Source organism: Mesoplodon mirus (genome assembly GCF_964341445.2).
Source record: "Mesoplodon mirus genome assembly, chromosome: 6".
Taxonomy (NCBI): Eukaryota; Metazoa; Chordata; class Mammalia; order Artiodactyla; family Ziphiidae; genus Mesoplodon; species Mesoplodon mirus.
In genome coordinates this window covers 87,960,346-87,984,557 of record NC_138982.1, presented here as the reverse complement: position 1 = coordinate 87,984,557, position 24,212 = coordinate 87,960,346, and the positions used below count along the sequence as shown (strand labels likewise).

General features: G+C 39.0%; 1 protein-coding gene and 1 long non-coding RNA gene across 4 annotated transcripts in view; one reads left to right on the top strand and one right to left on the bottom strand.

Annotated features, from left to right (window-relative positions):
* Positions 1-1,240: 1,240 nt before the first annotated feature.
* RMP64 (ribonuclease MRP subunit p64) lies at positions 1,241-13,272 on the bottom strand. Of its 3 annotated transcripts, none has more exons than XM_082625904.1 (9): positions 13,083-13,272; positions 11,296-11,450; positions 9,358-9,437; positions 8,846-8,977; positions 8,297-8,374; positions 6,752-7,113; positions 6,357-6,418; positions 3,880-4,139; positions 1,241-2,219 (listed from the first exon to the last, which is right to left on the bottom strand). In XM_082625904.1, the coding sequence occupies exons 1-9, from the start codon at positions 13,183-13,185 to the stop codon at positions 1,757-1,759; spliced, it is 1,695 nt and encodes a 564-aa protein (XP_082482030.1). In that variant the 5' UTR covers positions 13,186-13,272; the 3' UTR covers positions 1,241-1,756. The 3 variants fall into 3 exon arrangements, with proteins under 3 accessions (XP_082482030.1, XP_082482031.1, XP_082482032.1); XM_082625905.1 differs by having other exon boundaries at positions 11,296-11,344; positions 13,083-13,172; XM_082625906.1 differs by lacking the exon at positions 13,083-13,272 and adding an exon at positions 12,613-12,896.
* The window catches only part of LOC309806883, a 27,256-nt gene continuing 16,246 nt past the window's right edge, over positions 13,203-24,212 (top strand). The window contains exons 1-2 of the long non-coding RNA XR_014294451.1: positions 13,203-13,278; positions 22,748-22,862. This is a non-coding gene — a long non-coding RNA (uncharacterized lncRNA). The remainder of the gene's footprint in view (positions 13,279-22,747; positions 22,863-24,212) is intronic.

Genomic DNA, 24,212 nt, shown 5'->3' with positions numbered 1-24,212 from the left:
CTGAGCCTGTGCATCCGGAGCCTGTGCTCCGCAACGGGAGAGGCCACAACAGTGAGAGGCCCGCGTACCGCAAAAAAAAAAAAAAAAAAAAAAAAAGTAGACGCAAGACCGGACCTTAAACCTTAGAAGCTGGTGGCTATTTCTAGACTTGTCATGAATGAGACTTCCTTGGTATTGTCCATGTTTTAAAGCACTAAGTAGCTCTACCACCTGGTAGGAAACCAGGAGAAATATAAACAATAAAAAGTGACTAGAGGGCTTCCCTGGTGGCGCAGTGGTTGGGAGTCTGCCTGCCGATGCAGGGGGCGTGGGTTCATGCCCCGGTCCGGGAGGATCCCACGTGCCGTGGGGCCGCTGGGCCTGCGCGTCCGGAGCCTATGCTCCGCAACGGGAGAGGCCACAGCAGTGAGAGGACCGTGTACCGCAAAAAAAAAAAAAAAAAAAAAAAGTGACTAGAGATTGATTAAGAACTCTGAATAGGATATTTAGCAAGGCTTCAGAAAAGGCAGCTAAACCAGCATTTATCTAACTTTGCATTTCGGGCTACTTGCATCAAAATCACCTGAGCCCCTTAATAAAAATGCAGGCTTCTGGTCCTATCCCCTAACCATATTTATCGATCTCTTTGGAAGGGACTCAAAACCTGCATTTTTAAACAACCCACCAAGTGATTCTCAAAACATCCTACAGTTTGAGAACCTCTGATACAGTATTGTAGGTAAGTGGGAAAATATACAGAAAGCAGATGAGGAAAGAACAAGGCCAGATAAAGAACAAAAAGGATGCTAAAAAATGATAGGATGGCTGAGGAAAGGAAGGATGCAGTGTATACTAGGGCACTGTTTCATTTTTCTATAAATTACTGTATATAAACAGAAAACTTAAGCCTATAACCTGCTGAGCAAATAACTTATTAACCTAATTCTAGAAAACTAGAACATTTGAAAGATACCTCAAACTTCACATCATTATTTGAAAATATGTAAGATTTACCTTCTCAGAGCAATTGTATGAGCAACATACCAATAATCAGATGACATCAGCACCAAATTATGCATTTATTTTTAGCCTCTTTGGGTTGGTTAATTTTGTGTCTCCTTAGCTTTATCTTTTCATCTAACTTTCTCACCTACTTCTACTTCGTGTATAACCATAAGTCACTTTACATCCTTTTTGGAAAAAATTTTATTTGGACTCACTCACTAGCACCCAAATAAATAAACAAAAGCCCCCACAAACATTGTAGAACTCCAAAAGCATTTTAATATGCCCTTCTATGTGGTAAGGTTAACAAATGAAGTGAAATAATGGTTGTGACTACTCCCTGGTAATAGTGGCAAAACTTCGATGATAATTCTAACAGAAGAGGGCACAACTGTTAAAAGCTACAAACCTTGGTGTTCAGAAGAGCACTTAGCTACAATGGAGCCATTAAGGCTAAAGTGACCTTTTTGGTGATTCCTTGCTACTCCCCACCCCCGCTCCCCATTTACCTAAGGCACAGTGTAGGTTTTGCAAGCCTAATTATTCAGGTCCTAATTAAGTCAAAAATTGACTGTTTGTCAAATACTTGTCAGTTAAATGACACAAAGCTATGACAAGTGTTTACTGAACTAAAATGAACTGCTCTACAATGTTGCACTTAAGCAGCTCCTCTGAGTCCAAATGGTACTTCCAGATCTTTCCAGATCTCAGCTGTTCTACTTAGAACACTGGAGCAGTTGGTTAACCAGTTAAAAGTCTCACATATGAGCATCTAAACTCCCATTAAAGCAAAAATATCATCAATGTCGTCTGTCTCCTTAGTGATTCCTGATGTATTATGTTTATTTATTTGCATCGTTGTCCAAGAATCAGTTTCATTTTCATTGCTTTCTATAAGATTTTCATGAATTTGTTTCTCCTTAGTTTGTATGACAGGACTTGAAACTCTTCTACTCAACTGCTGCTTATTGTTAGGGTAGAGATCAGTTGTACGAACTGTAGGGTGTGAGAGTCTCCCTTTAATGATATCGGTAGCACTCTGAGTCCCTTGAGGGGGCTGCTGGGTTTCCTTTAAAAGAGTCGACTGCAACTTTCTCTGTGGTTTCCTTCGTTTCAATGAAAATTTATTCTGTGATCTTCTTTGTCTCAGATGATTCTTCAAAGTTTTGCTACCTGAGCCATGAAGAAGGCAGTTGCAAATTGATGTTTTTATGCACTCTAGTTTCTTTGGCAAACTTTAAGACAGAGAGAGGAAAAATTGGAGATTGTTAAGATGCAGAAAAACATTCTCAGAAACTTTTGTCTCCTTTTTACCAACTTCCAATTGAAAAATATATAATTTATAAGTCCTATGTCTGTGTACAACTCCAGAATCATAAGGAAAAATAAGGAAATAGGAGCTTCAACCCAAGTCTGTGTTTTCAGAGCACAACTTCCCTCTGATTTAGATTGTGAGCAAATGTGTCCCCATTATGTTTCCAAAGTAAAGTAGCTCCTACAAGTAGCAAGGTAAGTGAATGGTGAGATATCTCCATATTTTAGTGCCAGAGCTCTTCCCTGATAATTGCTAATCTGTTCAAAATATAATAGGAATGGAACTGGGGAAAAGATGAATCACAAACAGAAAAATTGTTAGGATGCATCAACCCATTTCTGGATTAACAGCTTCATATTACAGCAGGAAATGAACAAAGAAAAAGAAATAAAAGTGAAAAGGGAGTTTATGTAAAATGAGAAAACAGGGCTCCTGGCATAGACATAATGACAGCCTTGAGCTACCCTAATTGTGATTCATATATCATCTTCAAATTTGGGAATTTGGAACTCAAATGGCCAGTTATTTTAGGTGTTTTGCTTCTGAATAGGGTACACTGCCACAAGGTACATCAGTACCCCGCTAACTGCCTGTTTTGATAGACTGCAAAAGATTAGCATGAGTCTCTATCTCCTAACCTACCCTCTTCCTTTTTAAACAAATATAGAACTTTGAGGAAGCCCATTTTAATGTAGTAATTCATGATCTCTGTTTCCAAACCATTTTGTCTTACCATAAGCAGTAATCTTTAATTGAGGAGAGGGTAGGTGTACTTCCCAATTGAAATGGAAATAGGAAGAATGAAAACAGAAGGATCAGAGGATCTGCACTGAGTTCTAGATCTCCAGCTCTAATACCCTGAGTAAAATCCTCTATTTCCTCATCTATATAATATGAATAATACTACCTACCTCACAGAGTTATTGTGGACATTAAATAAAATTCAGATGTACTACAAATGTATTACTGAAACAGCAAACCAGGGCAAAATAATGGTCTAATCAAATAACTACCAGTTTCTTACCCTCTGCATTAACTTTTAATTATCATCTCTGCCTTATCTACCTCTGACTTTACATGCAGTCTTGAACAAAACACCTCCATCTTAGGCTGAGTTTCTACTCTAGAATGTAATGTAAAAACCCTTAACTTCCCCAATAGCTTTTAATGAAAACTTGGTATAAAACCTTCAATATATATCATATTTTTTACTAAAATAGGAATATCTTTTCCATAAATTTTTAAAGAAAATTTAACAAATTTTAGGCTGTGATTCACCCACGGGAACCATTATAAAGCCCTGAATAGATACAGTAACTCCCCTACATACAAACGAGTTCCATTCCGAAAGCACGTTCTTAAGTCCAATTTGTTCGTCGGTCCAACAAAGTCAGCCTAGGTACCCAACTAACACAATCGACTATATAGTACTGTACTGTAATAGGTTTAACAAAACTGCACTTTGAGTAGATCTCAATTTTAGACTACTGGACATTAAAAAGGCTAACTTGAATATATATACTTTTTCCCTAAATGATAATAGAAAAAGTAAAGAAATATAATTTTTGTGATGTACTTACCTATAGCCTTGAGCTTCCACATGTTTAAGCCGGTTACTTTTAAGAAGTTTATTACCCAGAAAGGTGGTCTGAGCCTTGAGTTTTTTGCTCCTACACCACAGAATTGCCATTTGGATCTCTTCAGAAAGTTGTACGAAAGTCTCAGTTTCTCGGAATCTTTGCACAAGACTTTTTACACAGGGAGTTCCTATTGCTTTCCGAGAAGAACGTTTGGTTGCCTTTAGTTTGGATTGAGAACATTTAAACTCAAAACTGTTCTCCTGAAATATGGAACGATGAGAAAAATATATTGGATTTGTTACTGACTTATATAACAACAGAGAGAAGTTGACTCACAGACTATAAAAATTTGAAAATATGTCTTTTTAAAAGAAGGAAAAAAAGTTTTTTCAGCTCACTATGCTTTCCTTTCTTTTTTTTTTTTTTTTTTTTGCCGTGCTGCTTGGCTTGTGGGATCTTAGTTCCCCAACCAGGGATTGAACTTGTGCCCCCTGCAGTGGAAGCGCAGAGTCCTAACCACTGGATGGCCAGGGAATTCCCTTACTTCTTCTTAAAAATGTTTTTATTCACTGCTCCTAACACAAGATTTTTTCCCCTCTGTGCTACAACAGATCCTATCTATAGCTGAATTCAGCTGTATACAGGTAACAATATAAATATTTGCATACATTTCTATTTATTTAACCTATACATACGAATAAAACTCCACATGATTAAGTATTGGTCAAAGCCTATCTAGTGGGAAAAAAATCACTGAAGAGCCCTCTTCCTCTAATACTGGACTACCACAACTTGTTTTTCATTTATTTCTATATCCTGAGTCACCCTCCTCAATGATGGGTCATAAATGTTATTGAAAACATGTGAAAATGGGGATGATTGCTGAATGTATGTTAAAAATGCTTAACTGAGCAACATTTCCAACTCCAATCTAACCATCTTTTGATGAGGTACCTTTGGTCTCTTCAACCTCATCTTTCTATATCAAGTCAAGTTTGAATTTTATCAACTTATTACTGTTTATTGAAATATGCCACCTACTAGGTCTGCTTCCATCCTCTGTTCAAAACTTACCTTCTTCCAAATTTCTCACTCTCAAGAACATAAAGTAGTAGAAAGTATGAAAGCAAAGACCTATCAACACTTTGTGTTGGTGATCCATAAAAGTTTGACCTAAAAGCAAGCTAAGCATATTGGTGCTAAATGCTAAAAATATGGTAGTCATTGGTCATGAATAAGAGGGATGCTGGAAACAGCTCACCTAGGAACAGGTGGACGGACCGCAGAAAGTTTCAAGAGTCACAGAGAGCCGTAGTTATTAAGAGAGAGCTGACGAAACTATTTGGAGGACTGGTGTAATGATAAAGGACAAGGACTATGAAACCAAACTGCCTGCATTCAAATCCCAGTTCTGCCCCATATCTGCTGTGTGGCCTGTGCAAATTTCTTGTCCTTTCTGTGCCTTAATTTTCTCATCTGAAATATGGAAACAGTAATAATAGCACCTACCTCACAAGGCTTTTGCAAGGATTATATGAGTTAACACATATAAAGTGTTTTGAACAATGCCTGGCAGAGAGTAAATGCAACGTAAGTGTGAATGATGATGATATCTTCCTCCGGAACTTGTGAATCGGACAAAATATAAATGCAAACTGGAATCCTTGTAAGCCTTCAAGAAAGTACTGACTCGTTAGAAATGATTAAGAATTCTTGAATCAAATGGAAGAAATAACCCATGAAGGAAACCAGAAGAAAACAATTTTGAAAAGAGAAAGGGTAAAAGAAGTCAAGAAGTTACTGATGAAAGAGGATGACATTGATGTACTTATCCATGTCAGGTCCAGAACAAACAGAATTTGCAGACACTGGCCAAAGACAGGAATCAGGTTAAAGCTTGAATGCTGACAGGAAGAAAGAAATAGAAGCCTCATGACAAAGGATGAGGATGACGATAATGACGATGAAAGTAGCTAACAGTATCTAACACCAATTAAATGCTTACCACACTTTAGACTCTGTGCTTACCACTTTACATGAACTAAAACTGGCACAACCCTATGAGGTACATACTGTTATTAGAAACAGAGGTATGGACAGGCCAAGAAACTTACATAAGTCACAGAGCTAGTACAAACCAAAGCCAGGACTCAAACCACTTCTGTCTGATTGTAAAGCCCATACTCTTAAGCTGCAGTACAATCCACTCCTATGATGGAGCCTAGGATCACTTTAAAATTCTAGCAAAACTCTTAGTAAAATGTTTCTGAAGGCACTGTATTAACTGAATTAACTACATACACACAAATCCCTTGGGAATGCCTCTATTCATTCAGAAACACACACTGAGAACTAAGATGGCACTACTCTTAGAGCTGGGGATAAAAACAGAAGATTCAGTCTCTGCCATTGGTAAGTGGCATCTACTCTACAAATCAGCAGAAATCATAAGCTATATTAAAATAAGCCAGACAAACCTGAATAGCTTTGTGTTTCAGCTGTTTGCAGAAAGCCCTCACGTCAAATTCTGACGAGTTTTCTGTAAAGATGGAAAGATCACAGATACAAAAACTTAGGCATACTATTTTCAAATCAACAAATTCTTAAGTGCATGACTACATTTCTTGCCAAATTACTACAAGAGAAACAAAGGGAATTAAGCAAGCAAAGAACTATGAAGCAACAACAGAAACAACTTTATATGCTCAAGCTGAGAAAACACAAGTATTACCATACCTCTCTAAGAATAATCAGAGTTAAAATTAAGAAGAAAGATGCTGAATTTCTTCCTACACAATGCATGACTACATTATAATTTCAAAAGTTTTTTTGTTTGTTTTTTTAGAGTATGTGCCATATCAAAGCAAATTACCTTTTAAGATTTTCTTATTCTTTACTGGCTGTCCAAGATCCACATTATTCTGAATATTGATCTTCATTTGTTTAGCTTTTTTGGAAATTCTAAGTAATGTTTCTTCACTGGACCTCTGTGATTGTTCTTTTGTTAAAAATAGTTTATTTAGCAGTTTAGTTACTCCTTTAGCTGCAAAAGCTGTAGGCATTTTTTTCTTAAAGATTTCAAAGTAGGGCTCTCCTAAAAATTCAGCAATATCAGAAGGAAAGGTAAAACCTTTGAAGTAAGGCAATGGTTGAATCCTGGAGACCTCTTGAAGTAATCCAAACAATGGCTCATATAAAGAAACCAGCCTTTTTAAAACATCTTTATAGAGAACCCTAGAGAAAGAAGTAGGAGCTCATGAATTAGCTAGTAATTATCATTTGCAGATTACATAATAATAAGAGAGTCAAAGCTGAAAATAATGCCTGTGAATCTGCCACTATAGATTAAAAAAACACTAAAGCGGATACTTGCAAAGAGCTAGATTAGTCCAGCCTAAACAGAAAAATACAAGTACAAAATGCTATATAAAACCAAATAAAGTACTACATGGAGAGATATCTCAAAAGATGTGCCTCAAAATCTTAAGTGTGGTTTTATCTAGATGATGAGATTTTAGGCAAATTTCAGGTTCTTTGCATTTTTTCTATTTTTAAAAGTTTCTTAAAATAACCTTGTATTATTATTATAATCAGCAAAAATCAAAGCTATTTTCATTACAGGAATAATGAAGGTTTGACATTTTAAAATAATATGATTAGTAATTCTAACACTGTAAGTGCTAAAAACAAGCAGAATAAAAAACAAGATGATTGGAAATAGTACTTGAGATATCCAGGTTAAGATATCAAAGCAAGGTTTAGAGAGAATTTTCTCTCTCTTTTTTTTGGTTTTCATTCAAATTAGAGCTAATCACCCCAATTGTTTAAAATGGCCAAAAGTAGGTCTCCTTATAAATATGGGCAGATTTTGAATCCAATTATCCGTCAAATAAGTTTCATAATATATATTGTGAGATGCAAGGGAAGGGCTCTTTGGTTTGCAACTAGTAGTATCAGTGTTCTTTACATCAACTAACTATGCTCAAAAAGCAGTGGTGGTTCAGGTGGAAGAAAAGAATCTAGAAAACATAAGGAAGGTCATTGCCATTAAAAGTTAGAAACCTATGGCAGAAACAAATGATACAGACTGCTCAGGAACACCTTCATTTTAAATGGCCCAGCTGCTGAATGATTAGAGGAACCTTTTTTTTTTTTAATTCCAGCTGCTAATCCTAGGAATTCATTTGCTTAGTTGTTTAGTGTTGAGGTGATCTCATGGATTCAGATTCAAAGCCTAATCCTTTGACATAACCATCAACACTTAGCTTCCCAATCTACCCCAAATAAACTGATCAAATGAAGAAACAGAATTCCTGCACCTTCAGCATCCCATGGGAAAGCAAATATCAAAACTACTAATAAGAAACTTAGTCTGAGTTAGAGAAATGAAGGATTTCAAAGGTACATACATACATACCATAACCTGCTCACCAGCCCAACCATCACAAGGTTTAAAATAATGAATTCTTGCAAACCTAGATGCTTCACAGTCAAGCTGGAGAATCAAGTTAAAGTTGGAAAACAGAATCAAAGGAATTTAGGTTTTTTTAAGTTACATTTATGAAAAGAACAGACTGGAAGTAGAAAGAATTTTCTGGAAGGAACTAAAACCTTAAAACATGTTCTATTTAAGTCATGGAAGCTTAAAAATAAAGTAATATACACTCTGCTAGAGGAAAAATAAAGTAATACACACTCTGCTAGAGGTCTCATATAAATTTAGTTTCTAAGATTAAGAATTTCTAACAGTCAATGCCCTTAGGATAATACATACTAGGTAGAGACAGAAGTCTCTGGCAATGGCTATATCAGGCAAATCCCAGGAAAAGGAAGCCAAAGAGCAAAATTTTAAGAATTCCCGTAAGTTATAACTCCTACAGACTCTCTAGCTTTCAAATATAAATACTATTAAATATATCCCAACAATTCCAACTCAGAAGAAGTACTTTAGTTGATTCAAGGATACAGAAATGTCTTGCAGCAACAGTCCAACAAGCGAAGTAGCAACTTGCAGGCTCCCAAAATCTTCATCAGCACCAGTTCCACCACTGGTTGGCTAGGGATGACACATGCTTTGGTATCTACAGGCTGATTTTCACTTGGCAAAAACAGAAAAGTACATTACTTTCATTCCTAAATATAAAGCACTTATATAGCAATTTTCAAGTGCAGACTTGCCTTAAGCTCAATTTGAGGTAGTTATGTTTAATAATGACTCACTGAAGTTGACTGACACTTATGTTTCAAAATAATCTACCATGACCCAGATTTCAGTGTCACATCATTCCCTCCCACTGGCCGACAGAGGGAGATTACCACACAATACCAGGGGTCTTTTATTGAAACAAAATTTGTACAGCTAAGGTATAATTGTTTATATTCTAACAATAAGTGAAGAAAGTCTAAAGCGAGGTCACAGCAAGACACTGGGTTCCCAGCCCACCAAAAAGCCCATTACAAAGCAACTGGACCACTTACTTAGAAGAAAATGACTCAGAGAGATCTTGAATTGAACCTTCCAAATTCATGTTTTTCAAGCGTTTTAAACATTGTTCAACCTGAAAGGGGAAGAGCAGCTCATGTGTGACACAGACAAAGCCACTGATGTGACCAGGAAAACAAATACAAAATTTCAATGTATGGAAATACACTCAATACCAAAGAATACCTTTTTTTAAGGGTAAAGAAACCCATAGCCCAAAGCAATTGCTTCTGGTTAAAAAATTGACATTTATCCAGCCAAATAAATTTCTCAAATCAGGTTATGACTAAGAATTTATTGTACTACATGCCAGGATGTGCTTGATGCTATAAATGGGACCAAGGTAAGTATAAGATTATTCTCAAGATTATATTTTTCTGAAGCAACATGATTTCTAATAGTGAAACTATTAAAACAAGATAGTAAATTATTAAGTACTAAATTTCAACAGTCTGTAAGTGCCACAGACATAAGGGATCAAGTGATAGAGGGATTGGGCATTGTAAACATACAGGACCAGGTGAGCAAAGGTTCAGAGGAGGGAACGAATGTGGTGAGTAGGAGGACTCACAAAGAGTTCAGGCTGTCTGAAATACAAAATATATGAAGATGAAGACCAGAGAGAAGCCTGAGTTAAGGGAAACTGAAGAGGCCAGATCACGGGGGATCTTGTAAGTTAACCTAAGAGGCTTCCTCTTTATTCAGGAGACAATGGAGAACTATTAAAACTTAAAGCTGTGTTTTAGGGTGATTAACCTGGCTTTGGTACACATGAATATGCCAGAGTGGAGGAAAGACTGGAAGATGGAAGATCAGTCCGAATTGCAAGACAACTAACAATTGACAAGGTCTGAAAAAAGAAATGGCAGCCAGAACTAAAAAGGGACTAGATGCAGAGAAAGTTTTGACTGATCAGTTGGCCGGATAGGAGAGCTACGTAAAAGAAAGAAGCAGAGAAAACAGAACACCAAATTTTTCTGACCGGATAATTATTCGCAACTTGGAAGCCGGGAGGAGAAATACGTATGTTCAATCTGAGATGGTAAGTTTGGTTTTGGCGTTAAAGATTCAGAAGGAGATAAAAGCTGCCCCAGAGAAGAAAACTTAAGAAAGACCATGATCCCAAATCTTTCTTTGATGAAAAAAATCTTCATCTTTTTTGCCTTAAGTAATGGGAGTGGAAAACTAACCAGAGAATGAATCTGTAAGGTTAGAGACTATGTCTGTCTTTTTCATCCTGTATGCCTAGCACGAAGCACAGTGCCTGGCACATAGAAAGTTTCAAAAATACTTGGAGAATTAATAAAATGAATGAATGAATGGACTCGTAAGGAACTCAGGTTAGGAGGCTCTACTCTGTGGTGTAGTCCCTGAGTTGGAGGGCCCAATTTTGTCTTAAACTCCAAAAGTTACACAAAACCACTTTACACAACTTGTTATATACTCATTCAGTATATTACCAATTAGATTATTTTCCCCACAATAAATAGACTGCAACTTTGTTCTTTTTATGATTTTGGGATTTTGATTATGGTCAGGAAAATTGTTTCTTAATCCAAAACTCTGTCTTGATCAAATTACTCAATCTTTAAACTAGGCAGAGGCAGGGTACTAAGTATTATAGATTTCATATAATGAAAATTTTTTATAAAAATTACCTACCTATAATAAGAAAAATAAATAAATAAAAAGTAAACATAAAAACAAAAAATTACCTACCTACTAGAAACAAGACTGGGAAAGAATCCAACATAGCTCCTTTTTAAATAAACTGTTTTTTGAAATGCTTTCAGGGGAAGAAAAAAAAAAAGCCCACATGCAATTGCAAGATGACCTATAAATCACAAGTAAGTTACAAAATATTAAATAGCAGTGTGATCTCCATCTTCATCAAGTAAACATGTTGAGTATTAAACACAGGGATCCCTCCTTACCTGTTTGAGGGCCAAATGGGGCTTGTGGCGGCCCATTCTGTTGTGATTGCTGTAAAGGATTGCACATAATACATCTGTTTCTGCATCTAAGATTTGGCTCTTCAGTGACAATGTAACGAGACAGCATTCTTTAATTACAGCTGCAATGCAAAGGTCTAAAGCAGAGACGTTTCATAAGACTTAATATGCATTTCTACATTAAGTATATTCTATAAAAAAATACACTGAAAGAAGCATCTTTCCTTATGTTTTAAAGAAATCAAGAACAAATTAACATAATCAGCCTCACCTGTAAGAACATAATTAATGTTTCCAAGTATGTGAGAAGTGACATAGGAAGGAAGTGATCGTACAGTGACAGATGATATCAAGTCCAGGAAATCATTAAGAGAACATGTGTTAAAGTAGAATGTACATCTTTACACCACATTTTATCATGATTTTAATAATCTTTCATACGAATACTCTGCAGTCATTTGGTGTACACTTAACACTTCAAGTACCTTAAAGGTGGGACGTGTTGTATACTGCTCTACCACTTTAAGAATATATTCAGAAGAGAAATCACTGTAACAGCTGGAAATTATATTACATAATGAATGTCTGACTGAACACGGGGTGCTTATTTAGTAAAACAAGGTAACAGCCTCCTAGTCTGAAAAAGCTGTGAATAGAAGATGGAGTAAATGTGTTCTCTATGGCTCTAAGGGTAGCAGTAGCATCCTAAGTGGCAGTAACACAAAGGAAGACTTACACGCAACGTGGAGAACTTTCTTACTATACGAACTATTTGAGGCCAGAATAGGCTACCTTTGGGGTGGGGAGAGACTTGGTGAATTTCCACGCCTAACAGAATCCTGTTAAAGAATCCTTGAATAGAGGAAGGGGTAAGATTAATCTGTAAACTGAGCAGGATGGATGGATGGGGAGGGGGATGTGATGATAAGTTACAAGTATTTAATAACAGCTGTCATTTGAGTGTTTATTTACTGTATCAGGCATTGTTCCAAATGCTTTACCTATAATGTTAATTCTTTCATCAGAACAGCTCTATGAGGCAAGTACTATTTTTATCCCCATTTGAAAATGCGCTTAAGTCCAGAAAGGTTAAATAACATTTCCCACTCCTCACCCCAGCTCCAGCAGAGAGAAGAGCCAGGATTCAAACCCAGGCAATTTGGCTCCTGAGCCCAGCGTGTACTGCCCTACTGCCTAATGACGGCAATGCCACCATACACTGGTAGAACACTTTAGACCACGCTCTCCTAAATGACATCATTAGACCCTCCCAACAACCCGGTGATAGGGAAAACTAACCCGATTTTACAGATAAGAAACAGGGGATCCAGAAAGACTGCGGTTTAAGTGCAGAGTGCTTGAGTGACGACCCGCAGCCTCTCAGAGGCAGAGGTCGAGAAAGACTGAGGGGGAACCACGGCACTTGGTGGCCTGAGTGAACGCAGGGTCCCCAGGCAGCAATTTTTCCTGACGCTAGCTGCGTCCGCCCTCTTTCCCCATTTCGGTGCGGGGCTGGATCTTGGGCCTTCGGCGCCCCAGCCAGGCCCTGCGGTAGACTCGGTGGGTCCAGCGAGGAACGGCGATGCCAGATGCCCTGCAAGATTCCTCAGCAAACTCCAGAGCCCAGGTCCCTTTCGGCCACGGCGCTGCGCAGCGTCCCGCGAGTTCCGGAAGTCCCGCCCCCACTCCGCGCACGTGCGCCTGCCTGACACCTCCGGAAAAGCCTGCGCCCCGCGCCGGGGGCCTCACGCGCCAGGCGCCTCACTCACCCAGCGCCGCGCCGGGGTCCTGTACGATCACTGTGCTGCGGCTCCCCGCCTTAGGGAGCCTCACGCGGTTCCATGGCTGCGGGCCCGGAAGCAGCGCAGCCATCTTGGGAGGCAGGAGAGGGACTGGGAAAGGCGGACCTGGGCGAGAAGCAGTGGAGCGACCGAAGGAGGGGCGATGAGCCGACGTCAGGGGAAGGTAGAGGGCAAGGGGTGGGGCGGGGGCGGGGCCCGGGCGGGGAAAGGGGAGGGTCCTTCACGAAATAGTGGACCAAGTACGGTGAGCCTGAAAAACCCAGAGTCATCCAGCCCCTGGTCAATAATACCTGGCCGCGTATCAGAATTACTTGGGAGAATTTGGGGGAGCCGCATCCCGGTACTACTCAATCAGAATCTCGGAATGGGGTCTTGTGTTTATGCTTCCCCACGGGATTCTGAAGCACAACCAGTTTTCGAACTACTTCAAGGTATTTTACAGATGTGGAAAGTGAGGCCCGCAGTTGAGTTGGTGCATATGCCCCCATCTCCACCTCAACCATTAGCGGAAAAGGAAGAAATGAAATAAAGAGGCTTATGCAAAGTGCTCATTTGTAACGCAGAAATAATTTAAGTTAGTCAAGGAAGGCTCTACCTGGAGCAGCAGCAAAACCACAGTCATAGAAACTTGGAGGCCGTCTGACCCTCCATCAACCCCATCTTCTGTCAGTGTCCAAAACAAGACGGTATTCCAAGCTTTCCTGATCCTCACCTCATTTATATCTTTATAATAGTTCATTTATCTTCAGCTACCCTGATGCCAGCTTACTTAAGGCCCCCCGCGCAATGTATTAGAGAGGCAGTTAGTGGGTTTTGAAGACAGACCAGCAAGGTTCTGATTCTAGATCTGCCCTTTACTAGCTCTATGATCTCAGGAAAGTTACCTAACTCCTCCAAATCTTAGTGTTCCTACAGGTAAACTGAAGATAATAATACAAACTTGTAAAGTGCTCACAGTTAAAAAGTGCTTTAGAATAGTGTCTGGCATACAAACAGTATTTACTCTTAGCAAAATTAGTATTGTTGATATTATTTTTACTGTTTAATACAAGTAGCCACGCCAAACTGAAACACTTTGCATGTTCTCTGTATGTGCCTTTGTACATATTAATTTCTCTATCTGGGCCATTTCCCTGAAACACAATCTCCCTCAGCTCTGGTGTCATCACCTCTAGGTAATTCTTCCTGAGCATCCCATTCCCACTCCATAGCTTGAAGTAGAGATGACTTTATGTACAACCGTAGTGCCCTGTGCTGGCCTCTGTATTAGCCTCCTATTGCTGCTGTAACACATTACTACAAACATAGTCACTTAAAACAACACAGTTATTATATTACATTTTTGGAGGTTAGAAGTCCAAAATGGATCTCACTGGACTAAAGTTGGCAGGGCTGGATCCTTCTGGAAGCTCTAGTGGAGAATTCATTTTCTTGCTTTTTTCAACTTCTAGAGGCCACCTGCATTCCTTGGCTCATGTCTCCATCCTCCATTTGCAAAGTCAGTAGCATAGCATCTTCCAATCTCCCTCCAGCCTCTCTTTCTCTCTCACCCTTCTGCCTGCCTTCATCTTAAAAGGACCCTAGTGATTACACTGAGCCCAGCAAAATAACCCAGGATACTCTTCTCATTTCAGAGTCTTTAACTTAATCATATCTACACAATCTGTTTTGCAATGTAAGTAAACATTCATAGATTTGGGTGATTAGGACGTGGCTGTCTTTGGGGGGTCATTATTCAGGCTACCGCAGACTCTCACAGAATTTACCTCACTGTACTGTATTAATTTGTATATTTGTATGTCTCCTCCAATGGCATGTGAGCTGACTGAAGGCAGTACTACCAGTGTAGCTTACTGATCTTTATATCACAACGCTTAACTCAGAGCCTGGTGTGTAGTAAGACCTCAATAAGGCTTTAACAGCTTTGTTGAGGTAAAATTGATATACAGAGAACTGCACATAGTTAATGTGTACAATTTTACTAGTTTGTCAATATTTACTGGCTAAATAAGAGACTAGATGATGCTTGAATAGAGTTTTTGAAGGACAAGTAGGAATTTCCCAGGCAGATAAGGGAAGAAGACATTCCTGACAGAGAGATGGTAAACAACATGAGTTGGAAGAATCATTAGTCCTGGCTGAGTCAGTATTGCTGGAGCATGATGTGTTCTGAGGAATGAAGCTGGGAGTAGTGGTGTCAGATCAGGGACAGAATTTGGATTTACCCTGAAGGCTGGTGATTCCCAAACCTGGCTGATCATAATTACTTGGATAGTTTTTAAAAAATATTTAGAAAATTTTCAGGCCCCACTTTGGACATTCTTATTCATTATGTCTGAGTAGGGCTCTAATCTGGGTTTTTGTTTTTTTTTTTTACATCTTTATTGGAGTATAATTGCTTTACAATGGTGTGTTAGTTTCTGCTTTATAACAAAGTGAATCAGTTATACATATACATATGTTCCCATATCTCTTCCCTCTTGCGTCTCCCTCCCTCCCACCCTCCCTATCCCACTCCTCTAGGTGGTCACAAAGCACCGAGCTGATCTCCCTGTGCTATGCGGCTGCTTCCCACTAGCTATCTGTTTTACGTTTGGTAGTGTATATATGTCCATGCCACTCTCTCACTTTGTCACAGCTTACCCTTCCCCCTCCCCATATCCTCAAGTCCATTCTCTAGTAGGTCTGTGTCTTTATTCCTGTCTTGCCCCTAGGTTCTTCATGACATTTTTTTTCTTAAGTTCCATATATATGTGTTAGCATATGGTATTTGTCTTTCTCTTTCTGACTTACTTCACTCTGTATGACAGACTCTAGGTCCATCCACCTCATTACAAATAGCTTAATTTCATTTCTTTTTATGGCTGAGTAATATTCCATTGTATATATGTGCCACATCTTCTTTATCCATTCATCCGATGATGGACACTTAGGTTGTTTCCATCTCCGGGCTATTGTAAATAGAGCTGCAATGAACATTTTGGTACATGACTCTTTTTGAATTATGGTTTTCTCAGGGTATATGCCCAGTAGTGGGATTCCTGCGTCATATGGTAGTTCTATTTGTAGTTTTTTAAGGAACCTCCATACTGTTCTCCATAGTGGCTGTACCAATTCACATTCCCACCAGCAGTGCAAGAGTGTTCCCTTTTCTCCACACCCGCTCCAGCATTTATTGTTTCTAGATTTTTTGATGATGGCCATTCTGACAGGTGTGAGATGATATCTCATTGTAGTTTTGATTTGCATTTCTCTAATGATTAATGATGTTGAGCATTCTTTCATGTGTTTGTTGGCAGTCTGTATATCTTCTTTGGAGAAATGTCTGTTTAGGTCTTCTGCCCATTTTTGGATTGGGTTGTTTGTTTTTTTGATATTGAGCTGCATGAGCTGCTTGTAAATTTTGGAGATTAATCCTTTGTCAGTTGCTTCATTTGCAAATATTTTCTCCCATTCTGAGGGTTGTCTTTTCGTCTTGTTTATGGTTTTCTTTGCTGTACAAAAGCTTTGAAGTTTCATTAGGTCCCATTTGTTTATTTTTGTTTTTATTTCCATTTCTCTAGGAGGTGGGTCCAAAAGGATCTTGCTGTGATTTATGTCATAGAGTGTTCTGCCTATGTTTTCCTCTAAGAGTTTGATAGTGTCTGGCCTTACATTTAGGTCTTTAATCCATTTTGAGCTTATTTTTGTGTATGGTGTTAGGGAGTGATCTAATCTCATACATTTACATGTACCTGTCCAGTTTTCCCAGCACCACTTATTGAAGAGATTGTCCTTTCTCCACTGTACAGTCCTGCCTCCTTTATCAAAGATAAGGTGACCATATGTGCGTGGGTTTATCTCTGGGCTTTCTATCCTGTTCCATTGACCTATATTTCTGTTTTTGTGCCAGTACCATACTGTCTTGATTACTGTAGCTTTGTAGTATAGGCTGAAGTCAGGGAGCCTGATTCCTCCAGCTCCATTTTTCATTCTCAAGATTGCTTTGGCTATTCGGGGTCTTTTGTGTTTCCATACAAACTGTGGAATTTTTTGTTCTGTGAAAAATGCCAGTGGTAGTTTGATAGGGATTGCATTGAATCTGTAGATTGCTTTGGGTAGTAGAGTCATTTTCACAATGTTGATTCTTCCAATCCAAGAACATGGTATATCTCTCCATCTATTTGTATCATCTTTAATTTCTTTCATCAGTGTCTTATAATCTTCTGCACACAGATCTTTTGTCCCTTAGGTAGGTTTATTCCTAGATATTTTATTCTTTTTTTGCAATGGTAAATGGGAGTGTTTTCTTAATTTCACTTTCAGATTTTTCATCATTAGTGTAAGGGAATGCAAGAGATTTCTGTGCATTAATTTTGCATCCTGCTTCTTTACCAAATCCATTGATTAGTTTTAGTAGTTTTTAGTAGTAGAAATTAAAGATGATACAAATAGATGGAGAGATATACCATGTTCTTGGATTGGAAGAATCAACATTGTGAAAATGACTCTACTACCCAAAGCAATCTACAGACTCAGTGCAATCCCTATCAAACTACCACTGGCATCTAGTAGTTTTCTGGTAGCATCTTTAGGATTCTCTATGTATAGTATCATGTCATCTGCAAACAGTGACAGCTTTACTTCTTCTTTTCTGATTTGGATTCCTTTTATTTCCTTTTCTTCTCTGATTGCTGTGGCTAAAACTTCCAAAACTATGTTGAATAAGAGTGGTGAGAGTGGACAACCTTGTCTTGTTCCTGATCTTAGTGGAAATGTTTTCAGTGTTTCACCATTGAGGATGATGTTGGCTGTGGATTTGTCATATATGGCCTTTATTATGTTGAGGAAAGTTCCCTCTATGCCTACTTTCTGGAGGGTTTTTATCATAAATGGGTGTTGAATTTTGTCGAAAGCTTTCTCTGCATCTATTGAGATGACCATATGGTTTTTCTCCTTCAGTTTGTTAATATGGTGTATCACATTGATTGATTTGCATATATTGAAGAATCCTTGCATTCCTGGAATAAACCCCACTTGATCATGGTTTATGATCCTTTTAATGTGCTGTTGGATTCTGTTTGCTAGTATTTTGTTGAGGATTTTTGCATCTATGTTCATCGGTGATATTGGCCTGTAGTTTTCTTTCTTTGTGACATCTTTGTCTGGTTTTGGTATCAGGGTGATGGTGGCCTCGTAGAATGAGTTTGGGAGTGTTCCTCCCTCTGCTATATTTTGGAAGAGTTTGAGAAGGATAGGTGTTCGCTCTTCTCTAAATGTTTGATAGAATTCGCCTGTGAAGCCATCTGATCCTGGGCTTTTGTTTGTTGGAAGCTTTTTAATCACAGTTTCAGTTTCAGTGCTTGTGATTGGTCTGTTCATATTTTCTGTTTCTTCCTGATTCAGTCTTGGCAGGTTGTGCATTTCTAAGAAATTGTCCATTTCTTCCAGGTTGTCCATTTGATTGGCATAGAGTTGCTTGTAGTAATCTAATCTGGGTTTTTTAAAAGCTCCTTGTGATGGTGGTCTGCTTTAGGGATCCCTTTCTGGAGGTGACAAAGGAGTCACTGAGATTTAGGCTGGGCAATTTTGGCACCTTGCATCAGAGGATGAGCACTCTGGAGAATAGATTTGAAGGAGATGAGACTGGAGGAAGGGACTTAAGGGGATCTGTTACAGAAGCTGAGGCAGGAGATAATGAAGACCTGAATTCCAACACTGGCACTGAAGATGGACAGTATGACTTATTTAGATGTCTAGTATTTAGGTATTTAAATGTCTAGTATGACTTCCAGACTTTTGCCTTGAGTGACATGTGGCATCCAAAAGAAGAACAAATTTAGATACACCTAAATAATAGGAATAATGAGATAACTTTTGATGTACTGAGTTTGAGATTGCCTATGGGCTGCCCACAAGAGTATGTCCAATTCGCCAGTTGAATAAATGGGACTGTAGTTCAAAGGGTAATTGCAAAGGGAGGGAGTAGAGATGATGAATATAGGATAACGTTTTTAGCGGCTTAGATGAGAAGGGAAGACAGAGTTTATGTCATAACAGAGAGATGTAGGATCAAGCAGCGTATAGTTTTGTTCTAATTTTAAGGATAGTGTATCAGTTAGGGTTCCACCAGTCAAACAGAACCAGTAGGTGATACATATATATATATATATATATATATATATATATATATATATGTATACTTTTGAAAAGAAATTGGCTCACATGCCTGTAGGGGTTGAATAGTCAAGCCTGAAGTCCAAAGGGCAGGCCGTCGTAAATGGCAGTCTGGAAACTCAGGCAGGAGCTGAAGCTGCAGTCTACAGATGGAATTTCTTCTCCTTCTTGTCCTCAGGGAAACCACAGTTCTGTTTTCAAGGTCTTTTAAACTGATTGGATCAGGCTCATCCAGATAACCCAGGATAATCTCCTTCACATACAGTCAACTGATTGTAGTTGATAATCACATCTACAGGATGCCTTCACAACAACACCTAGACTCACGTTTGATTGAATAACTGGGTGCCCCAGCCTAGTCAAGTTGACCCATAAAACTGACCCTCACAGACAGAAAGTGGTTTCATCATCTGAACAGGCTAAGAGAAATGGGGCCAAAAGAGTGAGAGAAGCTGGACCTACTAAAGAGATAAAGGTGAGAGAATTGATGAAGAAAGATCCATTATTCATTCAACAAAGTTTGTGAGCATCATCCCAGAGGAGACAAGCAAAGGTGGGATCAAGAGCTTAGGTAGAGGGTTGTCTTAAAGATCAAAAAGACTTTATCCTCTGAGCCAGGAAGAAAAATCAAGATAGCTTTAGACATGGCTATGTTTGGGGTACGGTAACAGAAAGATGAGGGAGCTCCTATGTTGTCAGTGAAGGAAGATCATTACCAAGAGGGGAGGGCAGGGAGATGGGTTCTGGGCGAGCAGTGGATATTTAAAATCAGAGTTTCCTTGAACTGGGGGATATGGAAGAGGCGTGTGTTCTGTATATTAGGGAGAAAGTAAGGATTTACGGCTACGTTTTTAAAATTTCAAATTTGCAAAGAAAGACTGCCACAGACACAAATGACCATGAAATAGACAGAACCTTGTCCATCTCATTAGCAATTCAAAAAATACAGATTAAAATAATTTCGCGGTATTGTCATATAGACAAAGAGTAAAAGCATGGTGTCTCATGTTACTAGGACTTTGGACAAAAATTCAGATACAAAGTGATCCTTTGTTGTTGTAATCGTGAAAATGGAAATTGATATATTCACACAATGAATCAGTGGCTTTCTAATATTTTGGCAGTGGAATTCTTTTTCCCCCACAAAATCTTAACACAGAAATCAAATATATAAAACAGTAAAAGCAGAATTGTAGTGGTTCTCTCTCAAAGGAGAATGCAGGGCCCTTCCATAAAGGCCTCCTGCCCAGGCTCCTAGAAGTACCTCATAAGACACTTCCTAGGAACAGTTTGGAATCCACTGTTGTAAATAAATAAATATGTGTTGATGTGTGCAATTGTTTACCATACATTAAGGTGTTTTCTAAAGCAGTTTAGAAAACTCTATGTACAATGTGATTACATGCAAAAATATACCTCCACACAGAGAAAAAGGTCTGGAAGGATCTAAATGAAGGTGTTAACAATGATTATATTTTCAGCAGTAGGATGGATCTTTTTTTCTTCTATGAGCTTATTTGTACTTTCTAAAGGAAAGAAATACATGTTGCTATTGTAATGAGAAAAAATTATTTTTAACGTTAAGTGTGTATCAGACTCTTAGGATGTGTGTGTGTGTGTGTGTGTGTGTGTGAGTGTGCGTGCATACACCAGCATATTCGGAGACATACATTTTTTGGCCCATCCAGCTACGGTCTTTCAGCTCTAATCTCATGCTTCTATACTTTGCTCTGTGATGCGGGGGCTGGGATTCTGCAAAACCACATGGTCTTTGCCGGCTGGTGGTTATACCCATATGGACCACTAGAGGGAGATTGGAAGGCCGGAGGAGGAGAGAAATTCCTGTTTGTTTTCTTATTCCTGGTAGTGTTGTCAGGCAACAGCTCTTCATCCCAGGTAATGACAGTTGCTTCTAGTCCCTGACTCATTTTTACACACTGGCAGAACTAATTGACCCCTCTAAGGTACTAACAGCACCTGGATGATGTTCTTTTGTCAAAGATCTGAGTCCCAGTTCTGCATATCACTTCCTCCAACAATCTAAATTCTAGTCTTCTCCTTGTCTCCCCAGCTCCAGGGCTTATAACTGCTTTCAGCAGTTATCTCTGTGTTACCTCAGTGTTGCATGTGTGCTTTTAAGTTCTTAAACATCTATTTAACCAGTTCATTATATTAAATTCTCTCTGGTGAAATACTTAGTATGAGTCTGTTTTACTAACATGATTCTTAAACAAGAAGTGGTCCTAAGAAACAGCCCCTCAAAATGGGATTCTGAGGTTGCTCTGAGCTTATCCTTAGCTTTGAACACCATAGTGATCTCTTTAGCAAGGGGAAATAGGATTTGAGTATCCATGATACTCTGTGGCATCACACTTAATCACCTGTGGTTGATTGTGATGAAATGCCTTCTGTGGCCCTAAGAGGGACCAGATGACCGTTTTGATAGCAGTGATGCTTCTACAAGAAATAACAACCTCAGATCATTAACTCTTAGCTCAAGTCACAGAGAATCAGAGAGTTTCTATAGTGGCTCTAAAAGAATCACCTGTTTCTTATAGCTGCAGGGCTGACCTTGACCCAGAATTTAATTTTGTGGGTTACAGAATTTCAACCAGAATTGAATTCATAGATTTGAAAATCTTGTATGTGAAAGTTAGGGCACTGACTGGTAAGAAGAACTCTGAGACATGGAATAGGAACCATCTAGTTTGACTTGGGAAAAGCTGAGAATCTTGGAGTTGCTTGCCTTCTTGTGTCTGAGGGAACTTGTGTTAAGACCCCATAATAACCTCAAGACCCACTCCAACTACTTCCCATCACCTCTAGAGCTAACCCAGTTCAGATATCAGTTTGCTCCAAGGGGACAAGTACAAAGTCTGACATGGAAGGAGATGGTTTACTCCAAAATAATTGCAAAATGTTGCTAATTGACAGAAATGGGAATAATAGTGGATTTTAAGTTATTAGACTAAAAGAGGAAGGAATATAAAACACTGGATTAGACCAAATGTATTGATAATGGGTCATTATTACAGTTACTAAAGATGTTAGTTAAGGACTTCCCCTGTGGTCCAATGGTTAAGACTGCACACTTCCACTGCAGGGGGTGCGGGTTCGATCCCTGGTCGTGGACCTAGGATCCCGCATGCTGCGTGGTGCAACCAAAAAAATAAAAAAGATCTTACAGTTAGAAGTGTGTCTAATGATTTTCTTGGTTGCTTGAAACTTGAACTCAACTATAGCCTATACTCACTGAAGGTAAAATACCAGATTTTTCCTGGCACAATGTAGAAGGAGGAGTCAAAGACTCAGAGAGATTGGAATGATGGGGTGCATATATAATCTGACTTGCACACCCATCCACCCCCAACTGTGTCCTTTGAGAGGTCACTCACCCCACTGAGACATTGAGAAAGTCATTAATGACGGGCTACTTTTGTGTCCTCACAAAGTTCTGTGATGGCTGTCTTCTGTAGGCTATGGTGATGGTAGAAGATACCGCCATTGAAATCGGCTCCATGATTTCACTGAAAACGATGGGATCCCAGAATGACAAAAGCCAAGTGGCAACAATTAACTACAAGAGACAAGGTTAGTGCATTTACTATAATGGGCAATAGAGGCAAAATGTTAACCAAATATTTTGACTAGCAGGAATTTTTAGTAGTAGCTAATTGATCATGGTGCCTGTAGGAATTGAATAGATAGCAGCCTATTAAAATATTACTTCATTTATATAGCAGGGACCAGAAACCTAATCTGAGCACCAAAATGGAGAGGAGACATGACTCCTTACTCAATTTCCAGACTTAAACAAGTTCAGCAGCACAAAATCGAAGCTGGTACAAAGATGCTTATCAGTGTCATTTACAGGAACAAAACTTTAGAAACATATAAGTATCCATGTATCAGTTATTTATTGCTGGTTAGTCAACATATTCACGACTTAATCATTTTATTACTTACAGTTCTGTGGGTCAGGAGTTTGGGCAGAGCTCAGAAGGGATGGCTTGTCTCTCCTCCACATAGTGTTGGCTGGGAGGGCTCTACTGGGTCTAGAGGACCTACAATGGCCTCACTCACAAGTCTGGCACTCCCATTGGGATGGCTCAAATGACTGAGGGTGAACTGGGATGGCTGGGTCTCTCTTTTTCTGTGGAATTAACCGGGCTCACACATATGTGTGGGGCCTTGGTTCTCCTCTATGTGGTTTCTCTCCACATGGCATCTATCCTCTAGGACCCATCTCCCCATGTAGACTCCCTCTCCAATCGGATAACCTGGACTTCTTTATGCAGCAGATGGATCCACCCTGAGCAAAAGCAGATGCTGTACGGCCTCTTAGAGTCTGAACTCAGAAGTCCCCAAATGCCACTTCCATCACACTTTATTGGTCAAAACAAGTCAGAAGGGCAGAATAGATTCAAAAAATGGGGAAACAAACATGAGCTCTTTTTGGAAAAAGCAGTAAAGATGTATTGCAAAGAGGTGTGGACACAGAGAGACCCAATTCAGTCACTGGGTCCATTGTCAATAACCTATTACAGGCTAACAAGAAACATATCTCTTAAAAAATTAAGGTACATCCATACAATGAAAAACAGAGTAGGCAAAATTGCTGTAACAAACAGACCCCCAAATATATAATGGTTCAAGCACAATAGATGTTTATTCTCACCCACATTGTGTTCAATACATGATTATTCAAAATTTTAGTCTCCTTCCATCCTTTGGCTTTGAATTCCCTTAGGGCCTTGTCATCATCTACATCTAGCTGTAAGAAAAGATAACATAAAGGATACACACCTGCCTCTTAAAAGCATTGGCCCAGGAATAGCACACATCACATGCATTCCTATTCTTTTGGCTACACGTAACTGCAGAGGAGCCTGGAAATGTAGTCTAGCTGCATGCCCAAGGAGAAGGAAATGGATTTTGATG

Bases quoted from the DNA above. Each gene is read 5' to 3' on its own strand.
- RMP64 (XM_082625904.1), bottom strand. From the start codon at position 13,185: ATGGCTGCGCTGCTTCCGGGCCCGCAGCCATGGAACCGCGTGAGGCTC. The intron at 11,451-13,082 runs GTGAGTGAGGCG...TCTCTGCTTTAG, and splicing joins GGACCCCGGCGCGGCGCTGG to ACCTTTGCATTGCAGCTGTA. The intron at 4,140-6,356 runs GTTTGTCTGGCT...TCCATATTTCAG, and splicing joins TGAAACACAAAGCTATTCAG to GAGAACAGTTTTGAGTTTAA.